The 19,846-nt window shown below is 36.4% G+C and overlaps 1 protein-coding gene across 5 annotated transcripts in view; it reads left to right on the forward strand.

Moving 5' to 3' along the window:
• The window catches only part of BIRC6 (baculoviral IAP repeat containing 6), a 180,825-nt gene that overhangs the window by 90,185 nt on the left and 70,794 nt on the right, over positions 1 to 19,846 (forward strand). For 4 of the 5 annotated variants that reach the window (XM_009570787.2, XM_054063212.1, XM_054063214.1 and 1 more), the window contains exons 47-58: positions 2,162 to 2,337; positions 2,865 to 2,961; positions 3,150 to 3,344; positions 4,469 to 4,669; positions 5,222 to 5,501; positions 6,789 to 7,045; positions 8,237 to 8,345; positions 8,854 to 9,075; positions 11,487 to 12,267; positions 13,186 to 13,329; positions 15,002 to 15,131; positions 18,611 to 18,742. In XM_009570787.2, coding sequence (XP_009569082.2) covers positions 2,162 to 2,337; positions 2,865 to 2,961; positions 3,150 to 3,344; positions 4,469 to 4,669; positions 5,222 to 5,501; positions 6,789 to 7,045; positions 8,237 to 8,345; positions 8,854 to 9,075; positions 11,487 to 12,267; positions 13,186 to 13,329; positions 15,002 to 15,131; positions 18,611 to 18,742 — 2,724 coding nt within the window. The remainder of the gene's footprint in view (positions 1 to 2,161; positions 2,338 to 2,864; positions 2,962 to 3,149; positions 3,345 to 4,468; positions 4,670 to 5,221; positions 5,502 to 6,788; positions 7,046 to 8,236; positions 8,346 to 8,853; positions 9,076 to 11,486; positions 12,268 to 13,185; positions 13,330 to 15,001; positions 15,132 to 18,610; positions 18,743 to 19,846) is intronic. The other variant, XM_054063213.1, reaches the window with a different exon arrangement.

Here is a 19,846-nt window from a genome sequence, read left to right on the forward strand (position 1 = left end):
GTCCCTGTTTGTCTAACATGTAAATAAGATGCATTTTCTTACATAGGTTATCCATGTGACTTGCTTATGAACTGTGATGATAGCATAGAGTTTGTTTGCACAGAGTAAACCTGGAATACTGTGAATGTTACTGCACATGTAAAACTGGGAAAAGGTTTTGCTGGAGAATACACAGAGAGGTTGCACTCCGTTGCAGGTGTAATAGTAGTAAAATTTTGTTCTCTTTATAGCGATTCTGTTGTTTCAAAGAAAGTACCTCTGGCCTTTTTTAAGCAGATGTGAAACTGTTAACCAATGCTAATATCAGAAAACAGCATGCTTTTTGCATGAGAGAGTGTGAATATTAGACCAGTGGTTCATTTTGGTGTAAAAGCAATTGAGGACAAAGCAGTAGCCTCCAGCAGTCAAATTAAACTAGCAGGCAGAGCCTGGTTCCCCCATTTGGAACCTTCTTGAAATTAATTCAGAATGTCTCCTCCATCAGTCTGGATTGTTGGTGTTACATTGCAAATAGGCGATGAACACTGAAAGTAGTTTGTCCTAGGAACAGTGATTTGTGCTCAATATGTGGTTTTTAAAAAATTCTTCCCCTCAACTTTCATGTCTCTCTAAACCACCAGTTTCTGTGCCGCAGTTGTTTTGTGTTTTTGAAAAGACAATTTGGAAAGATAGTGTTATTTCAAAATCTTTTTCATTGAATTCAGGGTACTGGGTCAGCTGATCCCTTCAGTGGATTGTTCCTCACAAGGTTGTTTAATATCGGTTATTGATTGAAACTAATTTATATGTGTTTATCGGGGAGATATAACACAGCTACTTGTGGTTTAAGTTCCTTCATGGAGAACTGTATTAAGCTCTCTCCAGACAATTTTGATGAACAAAACATTTCTCCAAGACAGCAGCCAGCTTTATATATGATCCAAAAATCAGTTATCGGTGTATGCTATTAAACGCGATAGCCAGTGCAGCATGCTAACTACCTAGAGAAGATAAGTAAGATGACATCTGTGGATGTGTACTGATAAGTAGTGGCTCTAGTGTCATAATTTATGCCAACTGTGTTAATTTATTGCACCTGGTGAGCCAGCTGCTCAGGAACTAGGATGGCCTTGATACACTTGTCACATGAGGTTAAAACCTTGTTGGATTTTCTTTTATGACCATTTTGTCTATTTCATTGGGTTTTTACCCTTTTTAATTGGCAGACTATGAAAATCCTACAAGTAACAGTATGCCCCTCCTACCCTACTTTCTCCTTGCCTAAAAGTCTTCACTGCAAACCCAGCTTAGTTGGCTTCAGTTCCATTATTCATTCCATTTGACTTTTCTTTCTCTGTCTGCATCCAGTGGTTATCAGTATTTTCTTTCTTGATAACTTGGAGTTGATCAAAGTAGTACAGCTGTCAGTTCTCTTGCTGGAATGTTTCTCGAAGGCATGTTCCAAAGATAGCTTGAACAAATTTTTTTTATTCTTATTTATTAGTACGCGTCTAGTTTTTCTAAAAGGAACAAGATCATTCCATCTATAAAACCACTTTTAAAAATTATTCCAGATGGATATCATATGCTTTGTAAGACAGTTCTATTTGTGGAGGTAATCTCTTCCTTTGGAAGACTATTCTATTGCATTCCATCCTCAGTTTCAGAAGTGTGTAATCAATACTGCTGGATGTTGATATTCAGTAAATACTCATGAATAAATTCTGAGGTTTAACACTGAGAAGATAGAAGATAGGTATTTAATAGAAATATATATGTTAAATGGTTTTGGTTGGGGTTTTTTTTGGCTGCCCAAGTGCACCTTCATTATTATTTGAAAATAAAATCTTAAGTACATCTTAGTTGCTTCTGGCTAGGAGTGATTCCAGTCCTTGTAGTTCTTATTCTGTTTCCTTCACTAATTAAAGTCATTTGTATGGTCTTACCTAAACTGGATTTAAATTCCCTGACTTCCTGAGTCAAATCTTCTTATTTATACTGTAAGAAGGTAGCATGTATCTGGGAACACTAGCAGTAATGTATATGATCCTGAAACCTGACCCGTTTGTAAAATGCATATGAACATGTAATGGAAAATAAATATCCTTGAGTTCCCTTCTGTGCTGTAATGGTTTGTTAGGTCTCAGCTTCTGACCTTTGAACTGTTTCTGTTTTCACTAAGGTGCAAGTGGCTTACATCTCACTAAACATGAAAACTTTCATGGTGGCTTAGATGCAATATCAGTTGGAGATGGATTGTTCACTATCCTGACAACGCTTAGTAAAAAAGCAACAACAGTGCAAGTGATGCTTCAGCCCATTCTTACCTACATGGCCTGTGGGTACATGGGAAGACAGGTAAGTTCTCTTATGTCTGCTGTGCTTCAAGGAGATTATACGTTAATTGATACTGTAACGTATAATAAGCTGAGAAAACTGAACTGGTGCTATGTAAAAAGAAATGTTAACACTTTTCCAACTTCACTTCATTTTGGTGATAAAAGTTAGGAAGCCTTTCTCCATTGCCCATGGTAGAGGGAGAGTTTAATTGAGGAATTTTGACAGTTCTGTGAATGTTCCTGGATGAAGGCTTGAAGATGGATTGAATGTTTTATTATGTTCAGGTGGCAAACACAGTTATTGTGCCTATTAGTGAGTGTTTTAAATCCTCAGTGTTCTGAAATCCTTAGCTGCTTACTCCTCGTAGTTTGATCTTTTCCTTACCACTCCTGCATAGGAGTGAAGCATGTGGAGCATGATATTGCTGTTTTGTGGTAGAGAGGTCAGCTATGGTGGTCTTTCCTCTCTGGGATTTGGGGACACTAATGCGTATTTCTGTCACATGAATTTTGCTTGAAACTATATTTCTAAAATTTTTCTTCTAGGGTTCTCTTGCCACTTGTCAGTTGTCTGAGCCACTGCTCTGGTTCATTTTACGAGTGTTGGATACGAGTGAGGCACTAAAGGCTTTCCACGATATGGGTAAGAGTGCCTTTTCTTTAGCTGCATCAAGTGAAAGCTTTATGGTAGATTTTTTTTGGTGTATGAGGAATACAGATATGTCTGGAGGAGCAAATTTACTAAATAAGCCTTAGCTTCCTTAGAATCTGATGTGTGCTTCTGAACAGTGTTATTTTTCCTCCTGCTCCCCCAACCTGCATTATACACAGGTGGTGTTCAGCTTATTTGTAACAACATGGTAACAAGCACAAGAGCTATTGTTAACACAGCAAGGAGTATGGTTTCAACTATTATGAAATTTCTTGATTCTGGTCCCACCAAAGCAACAGACAGCAGTTTGAAAGCTAGAGTGCTAGCTTCTGAGCCGGATAATGCAGAAGGAATTCACAATTTCGCACCTTTGGGTAAGTAATACTTCTTTCAAATGTCAGTTTTTTTAAAACAGAGAGGTTGCTAGTGTTTCAATAAGGTGCTGGGAGAGAAGGTTAGCCCCTTCTCCACAAGTAATAAGACCTTGTAGTGGATTGGGGAAAGAAGGAAAGGGAGTGATCTGTATCTGACATGCTAAGGCACACTGATTTCACTTAAGGCAGGTCAGATTTGATGGAGCTGTTAGAGAAGCATTGTGAACATTGGACAACACAGAGCCAAGCTAGGTCAAACAGAGCAGCAGAAGCTAGAGCGTAGTAGTAAAAATTCCAGGCATATACGGTGGTGGGTTCTTGCATGCCTTGTCTCCCAGCCTGCAAAGCGCTGTACTTCTTGAAGTTCTGCTACAAGTGCATCTATCTTAATATTTTACTTTCAGACAGAAGTGTGCTTTTGAAATTAACCTTCTGGTTGTCCTCACTTACTGCACTCTGATTCTTATAATGTAGTGCTCTCTGAGAGACAAACTTGATTTATTTGGAATGAAAGTCTATCAAAATGCAGACAGGAATTAATCTCCAGCTGATACCAGGCATTCAGCCATAAGGCCAGGCTAGAGCTACTTGAAAGTAAACACCCCAAGTACCTGTAGTTTGAACACTACAAATCTTGTCTTCTTGTGCCACACTCATGCTAAGATTTGAAAAATAAGCATCTGCTGTGGTCAGGTTTTTCTGATTTGGGTGTCTTTTTGGTTTTCATGTGAAACAAACTTTTTTAAAGAAAAAGCTTTGCATATTTGGGTTATGCAGTTATTTATGTTACCATTATAATACTTAAACCCTTAAAGCCTTCATTATGTTAACTATGAATTAACTGAGTTCAAGTTCTAATTTTTCTAAATTTAGGACTTTAGTCGTCAGTGTCCTCTAGGAAATTTTCAAGCATGTGGGTATGCATGCAGATATCTAAACTACATATTGTGAAATGGTGTAAAAGAAAGATATCTGAGGAGTTGTTATTATTATATATGGAATGTTATCAATAAACCAAAACAGGTGAGATAGGAAAAAAGTGTTTTTCACAGTTAAGGTTTTAAATTAATCTGAGTTTTATTAATAAACATTAATAACAAATGCTAATGGTGCTGGTTTTGAAGGTTCCATCACCTCAAGCAGTCCCACTGCCCAGCCTGCTGAAGTTCTGTTGCAAGCTACTCCTCCCCACAGACGAGCTCGGTCTGCCGCATGGTCATACATATTTTTACCCGAGGAAGCTTGGTGTGACCTCACGATTCACCTCCCCGCAGCTGTTCTGCTCAAGGAGATCCACATCCAGCCACACCTGGCTTCTCTGGCAAGTAAGTTGATTCACTGACAATGCTGCTTTGAAAATGTGATTTGGAAACAGTAGGATTTGGAAACGATAGAGAGAGTAAAATAAGGGGAACTAAAACTGCAAGTTGGTTGAACACTACCTGTCAGATAAGTTGAAAAGCTTGCTGATTCTGTTTTCCTTCAGAATGGAAGGCCCTGCCTCTGCCTGATTTCTTCTAGCTTAGTACGTGTTTTGTGGCATTAACTTTAAATATTCCCAAAAACTTGTCAAACTTATCAAAGCTTTTCCTAGTGAGAATGTGATATGGTCAGGGATCTTTGGCAAAACAGTTTTGTGTGGTGGTTGGAATAAAGTGCAAGGTTTTTCAGCTCCTATTGTCGTAGTCCTGCTAGGGAAACGTGGCATTTACACTGCCAGGAGTTTTCCTTGTCTTATGTCTTTGAAATAAACTGTATATACTGTGTATCAAAATGCGTATATAACAGGTGTTTAACAGAGCTACATGTTTAACACTTAAAATCTGTACTGGTTTGAATTTTTAAATAGTATTAATCCTTCTTCTCTTACACTGTAGCTTGCCCTTCATCAGTATCTGTTGAAATAAGTGCAGACGGTGTCAATATGTTACCTTTGTCAACTCCTGTTATCACAAGTGGTCTCACGTATATAAAAATCCAGCTGGTAAAAGCGGAAGTTGCCTCAGCTGTCTGCCTCCGTCTCCATCGCCCTCGGGATGCCAGTACACTAGGCCTCTCTCAGATCAAACTGTTAGGCCTCACAGCCTTTGGGAACACCTCATCTGCAACTGTCAATAATCCGTTCCTTCCCTCTGAGGATCAGGTCTCTAAAACAAGGTAAGCTGCTCAGATCAGCGGCCAGAGGTGTGTTCGTGCCAGTTCATGCTCTTGTCTTTTTTAATGTTGCTTTCTGATCTGAGTCATTTTTTTTCAATAGCAAACTGTGTTCACGAGGTTTTGTAGTTTAATCTTCAAATAAAGAGATGTGTTTCATCTCTGCAGTGGTGGCAGATTACAAAGGATAGGAAAGCATTCCGAGTTGCATTCTGTGCTTTTAATGAGTAGGCAGTTGTCAGGAAAACTGAAATAGCAACATGTTTCTTAGCCCTACCAAAGTCAACGGAGTTATGCAACTATTGGAGCAGGAATAGAAATAGGACAATGGGGTATTTTATGGGAGTCATATCTAATATTACTGTTTGCCAACATTTGCAAAATAGGAACTGAATGTTGTGATTCTGGCATACCAGCAAGATTTCTTTTCAAAAGCTTTTATTTGGCTAGGTGGCGACTTGAGTTTCATACTCATTTTTTAAATAAAAATAAGTAAACCCTTAAGGATTTAAAACCAAAAAAGTCTTAAAACTTTCCAACTTTAAATATACTTTTCAAGATTTATTATTAAATGATGTACTGAACAATATTATTAAAGAACAAGAGAGACATAGGGAAAATGCAAAGGGTAACACATTTTTTATTTCTGCACTTTTTCTTTGTGCTTTTTAAATCGGGTTCACTAAGGTTCACTAATCTATTGTAGATGTGTATGACCCTAAAAGTTTGTAAAGTCAGGAAATCTGTGCAGGTGTATAATTTTATTGCCAACCACTATTTCGGAATCTTTACCTTAAATATGAATAAATCCAGTGGTGTCTAAGTGAGGCAATGTCCTGTTCCATATTTCACATTTATGTTTTGGCCAACTCCTTTTAATGTAAACACTCACCGCCACCCAAAACATCACACCCTCTTCTCTACGTTCCCCCTATATAAACACGTTCCCCTCCACCTTCCCCCCAGTAGGTTGGCCCCATTGGAAGAAACGTGTGTGTGAATCAGGAAATCTTGAGAAACTTCAGTAATAAAACTTGCAGGCTCTTAACTCTTCCTACCTACTAACGCTGCCTTTCTTACAGCAAAAAGCCAGTAATTATGGCAGCATTACTAATGTAAATTTCATTGTGGTCTTCATTCATTTCAATTTGCTTTTCTCAGATAATGTTTGATCATGTCACAGCAGTTTCTGCAGTGCTTGTCCTAAAATCTAATACAGGTTGTTACGTTATAGATGAAAAATAAAATAATAAGTGATACATTAGCTCATTTTCATGTTTTCCTTTTCAGTATTGGATGGTTAAGACTGTTACACCACTGCCTCACTCACATAAGTGATTTAGAAGGAATGATGGCTAGTGCTGCAGCACCCACTGCTAATCTGTTGCAGACATGTGCTGCTTTACTAATGTCACCTTACTGTGGTATGCATTCTCCAAACATTGAGGCTGTGCTTGTGAAAATTGGGCTTCAGTCCACCAGAATAGGCCTAAAATTGATTGACATTCTTCTAAGAAACTGCTCCGCATCAGGGAGCGATCCTGCAGGTGAGTACAACATTTTTCTTTTCAATTGTTGCTTAAAAACATTGCTTGTACAAGCGTACAAATATAGTATATATCCATGTTAATTTCTGGTTCTGACTTTGAGTTGCCAGAACTTGTCATATTGCTTTGTTAAGATTTTAAGTATCACAGTCTTTTTTATGGGTAGTTCTACAACAATAAAGCAGTGCAACCAGCATAGTTTTGATTTTTGTGTAGAGTAGATAGTTAGATCAATGTTTTGGAGACACAAAAGTAGGACATGTAGTATATTCTAAGCGTGTCTCACTATAGATGCTACATCTAGATGTTTCAAAATAAAGAGCATGCATGAGTAGTGGTAAGGAAAACAAATGAGGCAATATTCAGGCAGTAATAGTTTGTAGGACACTAAATTCTGAATAGCACTAAGCATTGAAAGTACAGGTGGAGATACATAATCAAGATACTTCAACAACTAATCCATATCCCACAGCAAAATTTCGCAGTAGGTTTTCTATTAATGCACTAGGGGGGTTGTATTCACAAATCCATACCACTTTACTTGGCTGATTTGTGGCTTTTAAATGAAAGAAACTGAACTCATATATTTCCTGATTTGAAGTTGCTGATACTAACAGAAAACACTCTTTACAAAATGGCTTCCAGGATTGTATTGCCGTGAGTTAATGTTTCAGTGTAGCCTACTGTCATTTGCTGGAATGCTGTTAGGTAAGAGATTAGTTTCCTACAGGTCAGGAGATTAACCCAGTGAGAAGAGGAGGAATAGGAAATATCTGAGAAAATCCTAGGCCTTAGTCCCCGTTGATAGGAATGGGAGTTAAATAAGCTTCTGTTTTGAAATAAATATTTGCCACTGGGAAGCACGAGGTTTGATGGCTCTGTTGGAATTAGTTATGCCTTTTGAGAATATGTTGAAGAAAATCCTACTAGTTAAACCTTTAAAACCTCTATTTGATGAATGTTGCAGTCATTGTTCTTTTTATAGTAAGACTGAGCATTGCATTGAACATACAAAATACAGTTTTGAGATAGTGCCGTGTATAGGAATTGCATCCTTATGTCAATGGCAAAACTCAGTTCAATGTTAATATTGCAATTCTGTAATAATTTCATTAGTACTTTTAAAAAATACGTATGTAAGTACTTCTGTTATTTCCCCTCCCCCCTCCTTTTTTTTTTTAATGCGGCAAGATCTGAATAGCCCTTTACTGTTTGGAAGATTAAATGGTCTCTCTTCTGACTCCACAATAGACATTCTTTATCAGCTTGGAACAACTCAAGACCCTGGAACAAAAGATAGGTAATGTTGTTTGGATTATTATGTGAAAGTGTATACAAAAAGAATCTGCTAAATGGTGGCAGTGTTACTGCACAAAACCAGACTTTTACAAATCTTTGTTATGAGATAGCCTGAAAGTGCAGAAATCCAAAGAAGCTTTCCGGCCTTCCTTCCTAGCTCCTTGCATCCTTTGCAGAGAATGCTATCCTTCTTTTTTTGTTCTTTAGAAATGTGGTAAACCTTTCAGTGTTCCGCTAACTTTTCTCTCAAATACTCATAACTCAGATACTTGCTATGTTTTCTTTCTCTGTAGAAAGCTTACATTTTGCTTCCCGAGATAAGTGGTTTTAATTAATTTTTCCCATTAGTCATCAAAGTCTTGAGAAAACAGAGTTTGGGCTCACTCCTGAACTTTGCTTCAGAAGAAGAAATAGATGTGTAATTCAGATTACTAAAAGACAGCAAGTTAATTTGGTTTTGTGTATTTCTTTGACCCTTTGTAATGTAACTGCATCATCTTGCCTTCCAGAATTCAAGCATTGCTGAAATGGGTCAGTGATTCCGCAAGAGTTGCAGCTATGAAAAAAAGTGGCCGGGTCAGCTACATTTGTCCAAATAGCTCAACAAGGGAGTATGGCCTTTTGATGCCATCTCCTTCCCATTTGCATTGTGTAGCAGCAATTTTGTGGCATAGCTATGAACTCCTTGTTGAATATGATTTACCAGCATTACTGGACAGAGAGCTCTTTGAGTAAGTAAAGCTAAGTTTTGCCTCTCATACTTCTTATAACTGAATTATTTTGTTCACTGAAATTATATGCCATGAGGTGTGCCCTTGCAGTAGAAGTGGGAATTGTCATCCCTGAAGCTAGTTGATAGAGTGAATACTCAAAAGATAATCTAAACAGTTAGTTTCGTAGTTCTAAACACCCAACTGCACTTCACATATTCCTGGTATAACTGTGTTTAAAAATAAATATCCAAGATAGACCAGCAAGTCCATGCACATACTTGCAGATACGTGAAAGGTAAGCTATTGCATGGTTTTGTTGGTGTTTTCTTTTTAATGGATAACTCTGTTGTTCTTATTGAAACTGATAGCTTGCAGTAATGTTCACAGTATTTCTAAATCATAATCTTCATTAGTATCCTCTTATATAAGCATTATTTTATTACTCGTAGTATTCAATACCTTGAACTAATAGCAAAGAGCTGGGGAGAGACAGACTGGGTTTTTTGGAGTCATCTTGTTTTTTCCAGACATAACCTGATTTAAAAGAAACAAAACAAAATCTTGAACTATGAATTTGCTGGATATTGAAAATACATGTTAGTATTCCTAATTTATGCTGCTTAACTATCTTTTCTGTTTAAACAAAGAAGAGAAACTACATAGCTTGTTTTCATGTGTATTGTAGAAATATAGCTGTTAAATTCCTGTAAAGCATTTTCCATTTGTACCATTTAATTAAATCCCAGTTAATGAAAGGAACTTTGATAGCACATAATTGTTTTGTTGCTCTTAGGAAACATTAATTTTTTTCTGCTACCTTACTGTGGTCTTTAGGCACAGTCAAACTTTTAAACACTGGGAAATGTACAAGTTATGGTTATTGCAACAAGCATGGTGAGCTTTTCTGTATGTGCGGCATGTTAGTCTTTAGATACAGAAGTGCAAGCTAGACCTTCTCCAGAGACACTTCAGTGATAAAGTCATATAAATATTTGTTAATTCAAAATGAGCTTGTTCATTTCAGGAATCAATTTAAGGATTTAAAATTGCGGGTCAATTAGTCCTTTAAGGAATACATTTTAAAAGAACTACACTTTCAGGATGGATTTTAACAATTCTAACATTTGAAAAGGGATGACTCTAGTAAAAATAGATTCCTAAAATGGATTGCTTATTTAGATTTATACTACTATAAAAATGGGTCTCACAGTTGAATTCCTGTCATTTGGAGGAGAGTCTGTTGTTTCCATCACAGGACAAAATGAAGGAATACTACTAGAACTATTGTACCTATTGTAAGTATGCATGTTGCAATATACCTCTGTTACTTTACATCTTGACAAATAAAACTATATATCAGCCAGCACCTGGACCTAATTATAAAATATAGTTTAATAAGTATAGAAGATCTGTTGTCAGATTACAAGGGCAAATAATTCATCTGAAAATAGCTTCTCATCTTTTCACTGACTCTAGCCTTATCTCCTACTTTCTCCTTCATGTGATATTTTCACTTTTGTCTTGGATGCATTTTCCCATCATCCCCATTTTCAATTTCAGTATTTCTGTTTTGGCCAGTGGATACTAATTTGTTCCTTCAGTATTTTTTAATATGTAGTCTTACTTTTTATTTTAATATACTTCACCTACTCTGAACAAGTCTGTATGAAGGAATGGTGATTTCACTATTTTACAGACACCCATTCTGAAATTTAAGATGAGTAATAGGAGCTAAATTAGTTTTTGCATTCAGTACCATGGATTAGCATTCAAGCACATAGTATTGGGATGGAAGATTGTTGAAAAGTAGGTGAGATTTTAGTATCTCTGTGGAATAATTCTGTTGTTAACTTGTGTCCTGTGTTCAGGCTGAGTAAAGTTAGCAAGAGTAACTTTCAACCAACAAGATTTGTTGCTGCTTTCATTTCTTTGCAACATCTTTAGGTAGCACTCTAGTAAAATTTTTTTTTTAAACTTTCAGGAACATGTTAAAATACTTTCAATTCTTACAAAGGATTAAGAGAGCTTTATGTAAAGGAGCGTGTGTGTATGTGATCTTAGTAGCTGCAGCTTGGATAGTTGAAAGCATGAAGCAGTTGGCTCAAAAATGCTTAAATTACATGACAGCTGTCAAAAGGCTGAAGTCCTGACTTTCATATGCAGCATGCCGCAAAAGTTAGCTTATTTCTGTTTTAAATACAATATGATGAAAGAAATTTAGGGGTAGGGTTTAAGTGTATGGGAATGGCTTTTGGGTAATGAATGTCCTGATACTGTGATCCAAATGACACTTTCAAGCTCAGGTCAGTGTTTCAAAACAGGTTCTACAATAGTTAAACGTAAATGTAGAAAGATGGTTTATTAACCAGTGAAGAAAAGGGGCTGTGAGTGGCAAACTATGTGTTGACATGATTTTCTGTCTTCTACAGGTCACTGTTTAACTGGTCCATGTCTCTTCCCTGCAACATGGTTTTGAAGAAAGCTGTTGATAGTTTGCTTTGCTCAATGTGCCACATCCACCCGAATTATTTTTCCTTACTTATGGGGTGGATGGGTATTACTCCTCCTCCAATGCAGTGTCAACACAGACTGTCCATGACTGATGACAGCAAAAAGCAGGACCTTAGTTCATCTTTAACAGATGATTCTAAAAACGCACAAGCTCCTCTTGCACTAACAGAGTCTCACCTGGCTACTCTTGCTGCCTCATCTCAGTCTCCTGAAGCTATCAAGCAGTTATTGGACTCAGGTTTGCCTTCACTGCTTGTAAGAAGTCTTGCTAGTTTTTGCTTTAACCACACTTCTAGCTCTGACTGCACTGCACAATCAATTGATATCACCCAGGACAGGCTCAGGAGGCATCATGTTCCACAGCACTTTAATAAAATGCCCATAACGGCAGACCTGGTTGCTCCTGTTCTCAGGTTTTTGACAGAAGTTGGCAACAGCCACATGATGAAAGACTGGTTGGGTGGCTCTGAAGTCAATCCCTTGTGGACTGCACTTTTATTTCTGTTGTGCCATTCTGGTGCTACTTCTGGAGGACACAATGTGACGACACAACAGACCAGTGCAAGATCTAGCTTGCTTTCTTCAACTGTAACAACAGGGTTGACCACTCAGCAGCGGACAGCAATTGAAAATGCAACAGTCGCTTTCTTCCTACAGTGCATCTCTTGCCATCCAAATAACCAGCGGCTTATGGCACAGGTGAGAGAGAAAAGAATAAAGCTTTAATTATTAATAACTACAGCCAACTTTCAAAACATTTTACTTTTTTAACTTTCTTTTTTAACTTTTTTTTGTAAGCTGTCATTGACTGGATATGTTTTGTATTAAAATTGTTAGTTTGTTGGTCTGTCTTTGAAAAATAGAAAAATATTTTGGCATGGCCATCCAGTCTTATGTATAATTTGTATTCCTCTTCATTTAGAGGAATAAACTTTAGATCAAAATACTATATTTAACTTGATAGGTCTAAACTCTTCTGAAATGGAATTGAAAACCAAGCTTCATATGCGTCATTGTATAGTAGTAAGTTAAGGAGATTTGCTGCTGAATTTGCTTGTGCAACCGTATACCTTATGCTATCTGTGTCCAGGGAGATGTGGCCTATCGCAGAATGTGGCTTTGCATTTGGCATTCTAGTGCAAATACAGCTATTTTCCTCACATTTATTAACCTTGCAGACCTAGTTGAATAGAAGTATAATTAAAAAAGGGGTTTTCAGCATTAAGAATGACAGTGCCCTGGGAACAGGTAGACTTCATTTAAAAAATTCAGCACCACTCTCTGTTAATGTCTGGTAGTAATAGTGCGTTATATGGTGGGAAATTTTACTTTAGGAATTTGAAATCGGTTTTTCTAAGCACTTCATCTTCAGGTTTTATCTTTTTGAATTGTCTGTGTTTACAATTACTTTGATGCTGTAGTCAGTGTTTTGAACTTTTTTTAATAAAAAAATTTATATGCTGCTAGTATTTTCTTCAGTGGTGCTCATTTCTGATCTGGTTTGAATGACAGCTGGGAGGTAGATCATAGTCACTGCCTATTATGGCTCTGTAGAGTTATATTTTAGAGACCTAAATATAGAAATATTTTAAATCTGATGTCATTTTGCATTCCCAGGTTCTCTGTGAATTGTTCCAGTCTTCTCCTCAGCGTGGGAACCTGCCAACCTCTGGAAATATTTCAGGATTTATTAGGAGGCTTTTTTTGCAGCTAATGCTAGAGGATGAGAAAGTGACTTTATTTCTTCAGTCCCCGTGTCCAGTAAGAAGTTTTGATATCCGTATGGTGAACTTGGAATAAATTTAGCCTTAAAAAAAATCTAAGCATATTCAACTTTGAAATATCAGACAGCAGCTTTTCCTACTGTATATGTGGAACTTTGGAATGGAGTGTGTTTGAATTGTAACAGTATTTTAAAAGAAAATTTAAGGCACCGTTGTAAGGTAAAGCCATCTTGTTAAAAATATACTGCTTCTGAAAGAATTGACAACTGAAATTCATCTCATGAAGACTTTTTTTAATAGCATCCTGGTGCATTAGCAGCAAATACAGATACAAGTTCTAGTCCTTCCAGCAGTTCTTCATTATCAGTTTCATTAAGAAACAGACATAGTTTCGATGCTTCAGAATTGGCAGAGATCCTACAGCATTAGCCAAAGCACCATAAATAAATTCTTGAGTGACAATACTTGAATCAATTTATAAAGTAGATGCATGCTTTTATACATCCACATGCTTCACCATAATATATTAGTTATAATGAATGACTGAAGTGCTGTGCTCTCATTGAAGGCTGCAAATAAAGAAATACAGGAAGAACAGAAGTTATTAAAAAATCTGGTACTCCCATAGAAGGAAAAATTATTTTCTGGTTTGGTTTCTGCTGTTCTTACTGCATCTTAGAAATAAAGTGCTACATGAAATACGTAACACGGAAACTGGACAAAGTAGTATAAAATGGAAAAGGAGGAACAAATACAGTTGTAGCACAATTATTTGAATGCTTGTTTTAACTTGACTGAGATTGATTATCATGGCCATTGGTAATTTAAAGGTAACATCAAGTTTTCTGATAACTTATTTTCCACACAACAAACTTCTACAGAATGTTGCTAGATATGTAAAAACAGAAAAAGTATCTTGAAAGAGAAGTCAGATAATTAAATTTCTACTAAAACCAGCAGGAAATAGTCTGTTCTTTCCGAGGTGATTCCTCCTCTAACATCCAAAAAGAAACCTTAGAAATAATGTGGATGTGCCGCATATACTTCTAGTGTACCAGCAACATAAACTTTCAGAGACTGGATCCCTGTTATTATCTCTCAAATTCTTACCAGAACTGTATTAAATAGAAGCTAAATTCTGACTTTCATCAAATATTAATTCTATTATAGTGTTGCACAACAATAAATTTGCCCTCTATGTGAATATCAGTAAACAGTTCTCCTAATGATAGGAGGAAGGAGATAAGGGGTATTCTCATTGCCAAAAAGGCTGTAAAATGTCACTGCAAGCAAAGAATGGTACAAAGTGCAAGCAGAACTCAAAAAATAGATATTAAATCTAGAATAAACTTCATCTCTGAATCAGAGTACTAGAGAAATGACATCTTTCTCTACTTTATTTTTCTCTCATATACAGCTGTGTAAAATAATTGTTTTAAAAACAGTTATGATATCATACTGTTTCCGATCCTAAAAATATTCTAGTTTTTTGAAGCAATACTTTTTAGTTAAAACATTAAGCTTTTTCTGATTTGATGGGTTTTCGCTGCATACCTCCAGAATTGAAGGGTTTGTCATTTTTCATTTTCAGCACACTAGAGAATTAGCTTTATTTTCCAAACGGAGTCAGTAAGAACTTAGTGGTTTAACTAATTTTTAAGTCATGAATTTTTAAGTCATGTTAAATATTGACTGTTTTTCTCTTTCAGCTGTACAAAGGTAGAATTAATGCTACTAGTCATGTAATTCAACATCCGATGTATGGAGCTGGACACAAATTTCGTACTCTTCACTTGCCTGTCTCAACAACTCTAGCAGAGGTTCTTGATCGTGTGTCAGGCAAGTTTGCAGTAGTTCATGTTTTATTTTTTTTAAATACAGTTTCAAGAAAAACCTGGAACACCCGCATGAACCAAGTATATCTAAAGTACGCGTTTGCACTGTTCATTTGTAATTACTGAATATGAAGCTGTGGTTTAAGTTGTAAGGCTTTGCATATGCCTAACGTGTGCCATGCAAAATGCATATTTACTGGTTAAAAACTTTTTCTTTCTATAAAACTCAGGGGGGAAAGGTGGGGTTTTTGTTCCATTCTTTTTTGATTGGTTGGTATTTTGGGGGTTATTTTTTTTGTTTGCTTTTTAGTATTAATGTGTTCTCAAATCTTCATGGGATAGTTGGAAAACCATACAAACGATGGTGCAACTAGCAGTTTTTAAAATGCTTTAATTTGATTGCTTTAACATTCCCAGATTATGTCAGTTAAACATCCTTTAACTTAAAAGTTTAACTCAAGATGGGGATATTAATGAAGGCTCCATTCTGTGGTTATGCATTTGCCTATTATGTAAACATATGAGTTTGCTTACTAAATGGAGATTAAAAGAATAATTTACTTTTAGAGATTAATTTTAAAATTATACAGAATGAGAGGATAATATGAAAGCATAATTTTATTTGTTAGGTTTTTTGGAGTTCAGTACTTTCAGTAATGCTACTTAAATATCAGGCCCCCACAAACCATAATAAGAATTTTGACACCTGAGTGGTACATAGCTTAAAATGAATCCACCTTGAACTTCAGTGTTTATTTAATACTTTAGAAAATAGAACTATATGTTAAAGATTAGGGCTAGTGATCTTTTTTTTAAATATAGTTGGAGAGTGGAATTCATACTAAAGGTGTTATGTCTGTGCTAGAGCTCTGTAGGTAAAACCAAGCAACATGTAAATTGATTCTCCTTCGGTAAGAAACAGAGCACAACTTGTTATGCAAAAAATCAGTTTTAAGCATGTCTAATTTAAAAAAACAACACAGAGGGTACAACCCCAGCAGTTCTTCTTTACTCATAAGATGTGGTTCTCAGTGTTAGCAAAGAAAAGTCAAAGACCATCCCAGCAATTACATTTTGCCATTTTGCCGATATGTGTGCACTCAAGTGTGTGCATACATATCTGACTGGGTATTCATGTTACTATATGTAGATATATTTGTATGTGTAATTTTTTGGAAATCTGTGTAGGTCATCTTTAGTTTCTGAAACAGAACCTCACAGAGTTCAGAGAAGCTATTGCTTTTTTTATATCTACTGAAGATCTTTGCATCAGGATTTTTAATAAATTCATTAGGGCCATAAGTGTGTTACCTAACAAGGTGAGAGAAGTACAATGAAGATATTTGGCAGAACACTAGACAGAACAAGATGTGCTTTGGGATTTTAATTAAACAATAGCGAAGCTTAGAAGAATGTTTGACACTTGCTTATCAGGGAATAACCTGCTATTTCTCATACAATTCTGTATTCATTTACTATCTAGACACAGCTGTGTGTGGAATGTGACCAGGGTATTTTAGATCCTTGTGCAATTTATGGTCAGAATTACTGTAATGGGTGGGATAGTTGCTGCATATGAGGTCCAGGTCAGTTGTTGAGCTGTGACATAAACTGGACTGAATAGCTGCCTCAGTGGTGTATTGTGGTCAGCTTGATAGCCAGTGCTAATAGGAACTGGGGAGGGGAATGGGATGATGTGATGTACTGTATTGCCTGCAATTGAAGCTGATCAAATGCTGACTTTGTAGGGCACCATAAGTTTGTGGTTTGCTCTCATTTTAAATGGGAAGAATTAATTCTGGAAAAGTTAAGGTTCTTTTATGTTTCAATCCCTCATCTAACATGATTCCATGATTGTTTTAAAACCTTTGGGATACTTGTATGTCATTCCATGAAGTCCATGGTTAGGACATAGCAAAGGAAGCTTGAACATATGAGGAGTAAACTGTGTGTTTGGGGTGACAGTGAGAGAGAAAGGATAGACTTGGGGTGGAAAGGAAGAGAAGACTGCCACCACTGCAGTGACCGGAAGTCATGAAAATCCTGTGTCAGTCTGTCCCTCAGCTTACCTTCTTTTTTCTTAGCTATGCTGTGAATCTCTCAAATTGTGTCGTACTTTCTGCAAAAATATATCACAATAAGAGTGTTCATTTGATACATTTTCAATCATTTAAAAAAAAGGGGTGAGTAGATGAGGGTGTCTAAAATGATTGGTAAATCTGCTACTCACATCCCTTCACAATAGGAAGAAAATGTGTAGTATCACTGCAGATAGGATTGTCTAGGATGAGTGCCAGTTGTTTTGTATTTTATTCACCTTAGTCTTAAGTTACTGGTTTGGCTGGTCAAGAAGATTGAACAACAAATCTAGGTATTACCCGAGTACTAAAAATATCATTGCTTAAGCTTCCTTAATAATTTTATTAATGTAATATATGAGGATTTAATCCATGGGACCAAACTAGAGCAACTCTGAAGTTTAGTAACAATGAGAATTTTTTTAAAGTCGACACTCAATTTAAAAAAAAAATTTTTTTTCTATTTTTTACTATATACATATATAGTGTGTGCGTGTATGTTGGGTCCTGAGTAGCAGCAGTTTCAAACTGTGTCTTCTTTTGGTCTGCAGTACTAACACAAACATAGACAATGTCTTCAGGCACAAATCATAATATATTTCCAGGCAGGTCAAAATATATCTCTTCACCTCGCCCAGTGGTGATATACAGGTAAAGGTGGCTGAATGGTATTAGGTCCTGAGTCTGTGGTTATAACTTAAGGCTGATGAGGCCGTGTGGAAAAAAGTTGTTACTCAGAAGCAATATAGAGAATTATTTAGCCGTTTTGGTGCCAGTGTTGCACCTTACAAAGCGTGAAATCATCTGTTGTCACTAGTAATCCATGTTTTTATAGTTGCTTGCTGATATTTGTGATCTACATTAATGATTGAACCAAAACGGTTGAACTGCAGGAATCTAATGTTCACTTAGGCAAACAGCACAAGATTTGGATGTGTAAAGTACTTTAGACATCTTCCAGTTTCAAAGAAACAATCATACTTGTCAGGAACTTCAGTTAGTATTCAATGCTAGATACCCAGACCTAAATACAACAATGTAATAAGTCTGCAAGTGTCTTTAAAAAAAAAGGGTTGGGTTATTTTTGTGTTTTTGTTGCAGGAGTGTTTTGTTTATCGTGCTTCTCTAATTTTCAGTTGCAGCGTTGTTTTAACATGAATATATTTGGCTTATCAGGCAATGATTTTAAGTTATTAACAGTTTTTAATTGTCAGAGGACAGATTTTTTTGGAGGGAATTTCATGATGCCTTAATTGATAGATATTTACAAGACTGTTACTGCCTGGGATGGAACTCTAATCCACTAAAATAGATGAGAATAGCCTTGTTAACAGCCTAGAAACTGTAATAGAATCAACTTGATATCTTGAAATGCCTTTCTCTCCTCTTCTTTTTCCCTGTATAGATACACCCAGTATCACAGCTAAGCTAATTAACGAACAGAAAGAAGATAAAGAAAAAAAGAACTATGAAGAGAAAGAAAAAGCTAAAGCAGAAAATGGATTTCAGGACAATTATAGTGTTGTTGTTGCTTCTGGTATGTTGTTGTTTGGGGTTTTTTTTCCACTTCTGAAAACTGAATCTTTCAGACAGTGGAGGTGGAGAGGAAATCATGTCTACCAACAGTTCTTTTTACTACTAGTGATGGTTAGAAAAATCATAGTGCGCAAGTAATCTACCTGGCTGCTACGCAGCAAAGATTAGTTTCTGGTAGAGGTAGAACTGCTGCCCCTAGCGGATTATATACTTTGACAAATTTGTACCTAAGTGTGTGTGTCAGTGATAAGTTGTGGATGCTGTTGCTAGAGCATTTTACAGGGTTTTGTGGAGATGTACTTGGAGCTTGAATTAGATGGCAGCATATTAGTATTGGTGTACTGCTGCTGTTAGCTCTACCATTTTGCAGTGGCTGGTGCATCACAGTTTAATCACCTGCTCCCACAATATGCTTTGGAAAGAAAAGGATCCATATGCTTTGCATAACAACTGGTGGTACTCTGCTAAAAACTGTTAGATGGAGATGTAAGAATAAAACCATGTTATTCCACTTAGAAACCACAATATAGGATTTTTCTCCAAAGCATTCTCATTCTCACAACTAATGTGAAGATTCTTTTGAAATCATTCACATAAACGCTTCTCCAGAACTGCTATGGAAGTTATAGATGGTATAAGAAGATTACAGTTCAGATAATGGCTGTGGAGATCATTAATCTCTCAGTTTGAAGTTCTGGTGCGTGCAAGAGAGAGACAAGTGAACTTCAAGCTACCATTTTCCTGTCTAGCTTTCTGCCTTCATTGATCTACCTCAATTTCATTTACACTTCGTGAAGCATGAAGAAGAGATGCTGATTTCCTTTGACTTCTGGCACCAATATTTCCTAAGCTTTTTATTTCAGGCTTTTAGATGTAGATATAATTCTGGACTGAAGTGTTGAATAGGGCAGCAGTTTCATGGATCTTGGTATATATTTAAAGCAACGCAGCTGATGTCAATTACAGCATGTTTATCTGGCAAGATAAGTGCAGTGGGTGCTCCTTAAGCAGCGTGAATGTTTTGGTAATATCTAAAATATTAATAGTTGTAAGTGAAGAATTAAAACATGAATAAAGAATTCAGGAATTAAAAATAAGTATGCCA

Source organism: Cuculus canorus, chromosome 3, assembly GCF_017976375.1.
Source record: "Cuculus canorus isolate bCucCan1 chromosome 3, bCucCan1.pri, whole genome shotgun sequence".
Classification (NCBI taxonomy): Eukaryota; Metazoa; Chordata; class Aves; order Cuculiformes; family Cuculidae; genus Cuculus; species Cuculus canorus.